At 33.0% G+C, this 2065-nt stretch overlaps 1 protein-coding gene across 1 annotated transcript; it reads left to right on the plus strand.

Annotated features, from left to right (window-relative positions):
* Positions 1 to 211: 211 nt before the first annotated feature.
* LOC144997300 (B3 domain-containing protein Os04g0386900-like) lies at positions 212 to 1381 on the plus strand. Its single transcript, XM_078957167.1, has 3 exons — positions 212 to 385; positions 643 to 835; positions 976 to 1381. Exons 2-3 carry the CDS (start codon positions 683 to 685, stop codon positions 1288 to 1290), a joined length of 468 nt encoding a protein of 155 aa, XP_078813293.1. The 5' UTR covers positions 212 to 385; positions 643 to 682; the 3' UTR covers positions 1291 to 1381.
* Positions 1382 to 2065: the final 684 nt, after the last annotated feature.

Consider the following 2065-nt stretch of genomic DNA (forward strand, 5'->3'; position numbering starts at 1 on the left):
ATGAAGCTTCAATGAAGCTTTTAAAGAGACACATAGAAAGCTTGAAGTTTTTAGCCATTTTTTTTTATAGTTTACACATTTGGTCCATTAATTTTAAAATAACATAAACTACAATATCGGCCTCAATAGTAGGACCATGAGAGATGATTTGTTTGTTGTGCAAACCATAGGGACCAAAACTGTATTTTACTCTTAAAATTAATATTTTGGGAGGAGAAGCTGTAAATTCCCCAAATCAATCGCCTACAATTACCAATCTCGTAAGTTCTCTGTATCAGAATTCTGAACATGGCGGCGAGAACGAGAATGTCACCCCTGTAGACTGTAGTAAATCAGCACCCGGGGGATTTCGACTGCAGGTCGGTGCCACTGAAGAAATATAGAGGTACGAATCCTAATTCATCCATGAAAGTTTAAAATATATCAGCTTAGATAAAGAATTGAAAAAGATTGATTGACATGTCCTGATAAAATCGCTAATCAAATGTCACACTGATCTGTGAATCGTCACCACAACAGTAGCGTTGGTCGATTACAGTTCGCCGGAAAACCAATCGGTTGACCTACCGTGCTTTTAGGGAGCGTTTTTGCAAGCTCCATTCTCAATCTAAACTTTTTGTTTTTGAACACCAAAACAATCAGGGGAAACAAGCAAGAAGAATTTGTAAGCAGTTATCGCTAGATGGATCCATCACCAAGCAATTTTGATCCCCAAAAATCTTATCAATCCACAATACCTAAAACACAAGAAGATGACGAATTCTGGCCACTATCTGGGAAACCATATTTCTATGTGGTTCTTAACAAATTACACCTTGCAACCAGGTTTCAAATGGTATTCTTTATTACACCATTCTACTTTTACAGTTATAATTAAAGTAAATATTTCAAATTGCAACACTTAAAATCGAATAAATAAAAGTAGAATGCTATAATAATCAAATAAATGAAATTACAATGTTATTTTTTGCACAGACATTTCCACGTAGACTATCGGAAAAGCTTCCTGCTGCTATGGTTTCTGCTAAGATTGTATATAGAGGAAAGGTGTGGGATCTGGTTTACATTGGTGATCAAGGTACAAAAAAGTTTGAAAACCAAACATGGGAAAAATTTGTGATAGACAACAATCTTGAAGTTGGAGATGTTTGTTTGTTTGAGTTAATGGAGGGAAGCGTACATGGTGGTATTGTTGAGTTCAAACTTCAGATTCTTAGAGACAATTTCCCTTCTGAATTGGTAGAGAAAGCAGAAGGGCACAATATGAATAATCCTATAGATATAGAGTAGTTTGAAATTATCGTATTTGTTCATATGCTATTTGCTTGTTTGAAACTATACATTCTCTTTGGCAAATATAAAGGTCATCGTATTATTAAAATGTGTTTTGGCGTTTCTATATATTGACATGAGTTCTAATCCCAGTCTCAAAATGTAACCCTTTGTTCGTATAATCTAATTGGCTAAAAAAGGTCTTGCAAATATGGGATTTAAGCAAAATAATGTCTATCAGCGATAATTAATGAGTGTGGTTTCTAGAGCTTAGGTTTTGGGTTAAAATTTCATCAAATGTCTTTATACAAGTGGAAGTGGAAAAACTAAAATATGTATTGTCTTTGTTGCGTTTTAAACCAACTTCTAGCCTTAGGAGCAATCTACCTTTAATCATTTCCACTACATCTTATTTTGGTTATATATATATATATATATATATTTTAAATTTTGAGAAATTAAAATAAACTATACAAAGATCAACTATTTTAAAAATCATACTCTATTGTAAAGTTCACGAAACATAAATTATGCTCCTAAGGCTTTTCTCAGAAAGACTAAATAAATAAATAAAGTCACGAGTTCACATATTGACACTCAAATATGGTTAACTTAGTGATAGCTCTTTATGTATAACCCAATTTATAGTTATGATTTTAAATACATTTTGGGATAAAAGTCTATATGTAAGTGTGCCTTTGGATTGTTAATGACCTGAATGAATCTTGATCTCACTCTGTATTTGGGTGAGCAACCAAACTAGAAAATCTAGAGAATCAATATTTGGAGTAGG

Source organism: Lactuca saligna, chromosome 5, assembly GCF_052625555.1.
Source record: "Lactuca saligna cultivar CGN05327 chromosome 5, ASM5262555v1, whole genome shotgun sequence".
NCBI classification, from domain to species: Eukaryota; Viridiplantae; Streptophyta; class Magnoliopsida; order Asterales; family Asteraceae; genus Lactuca; species Lactuca saligna.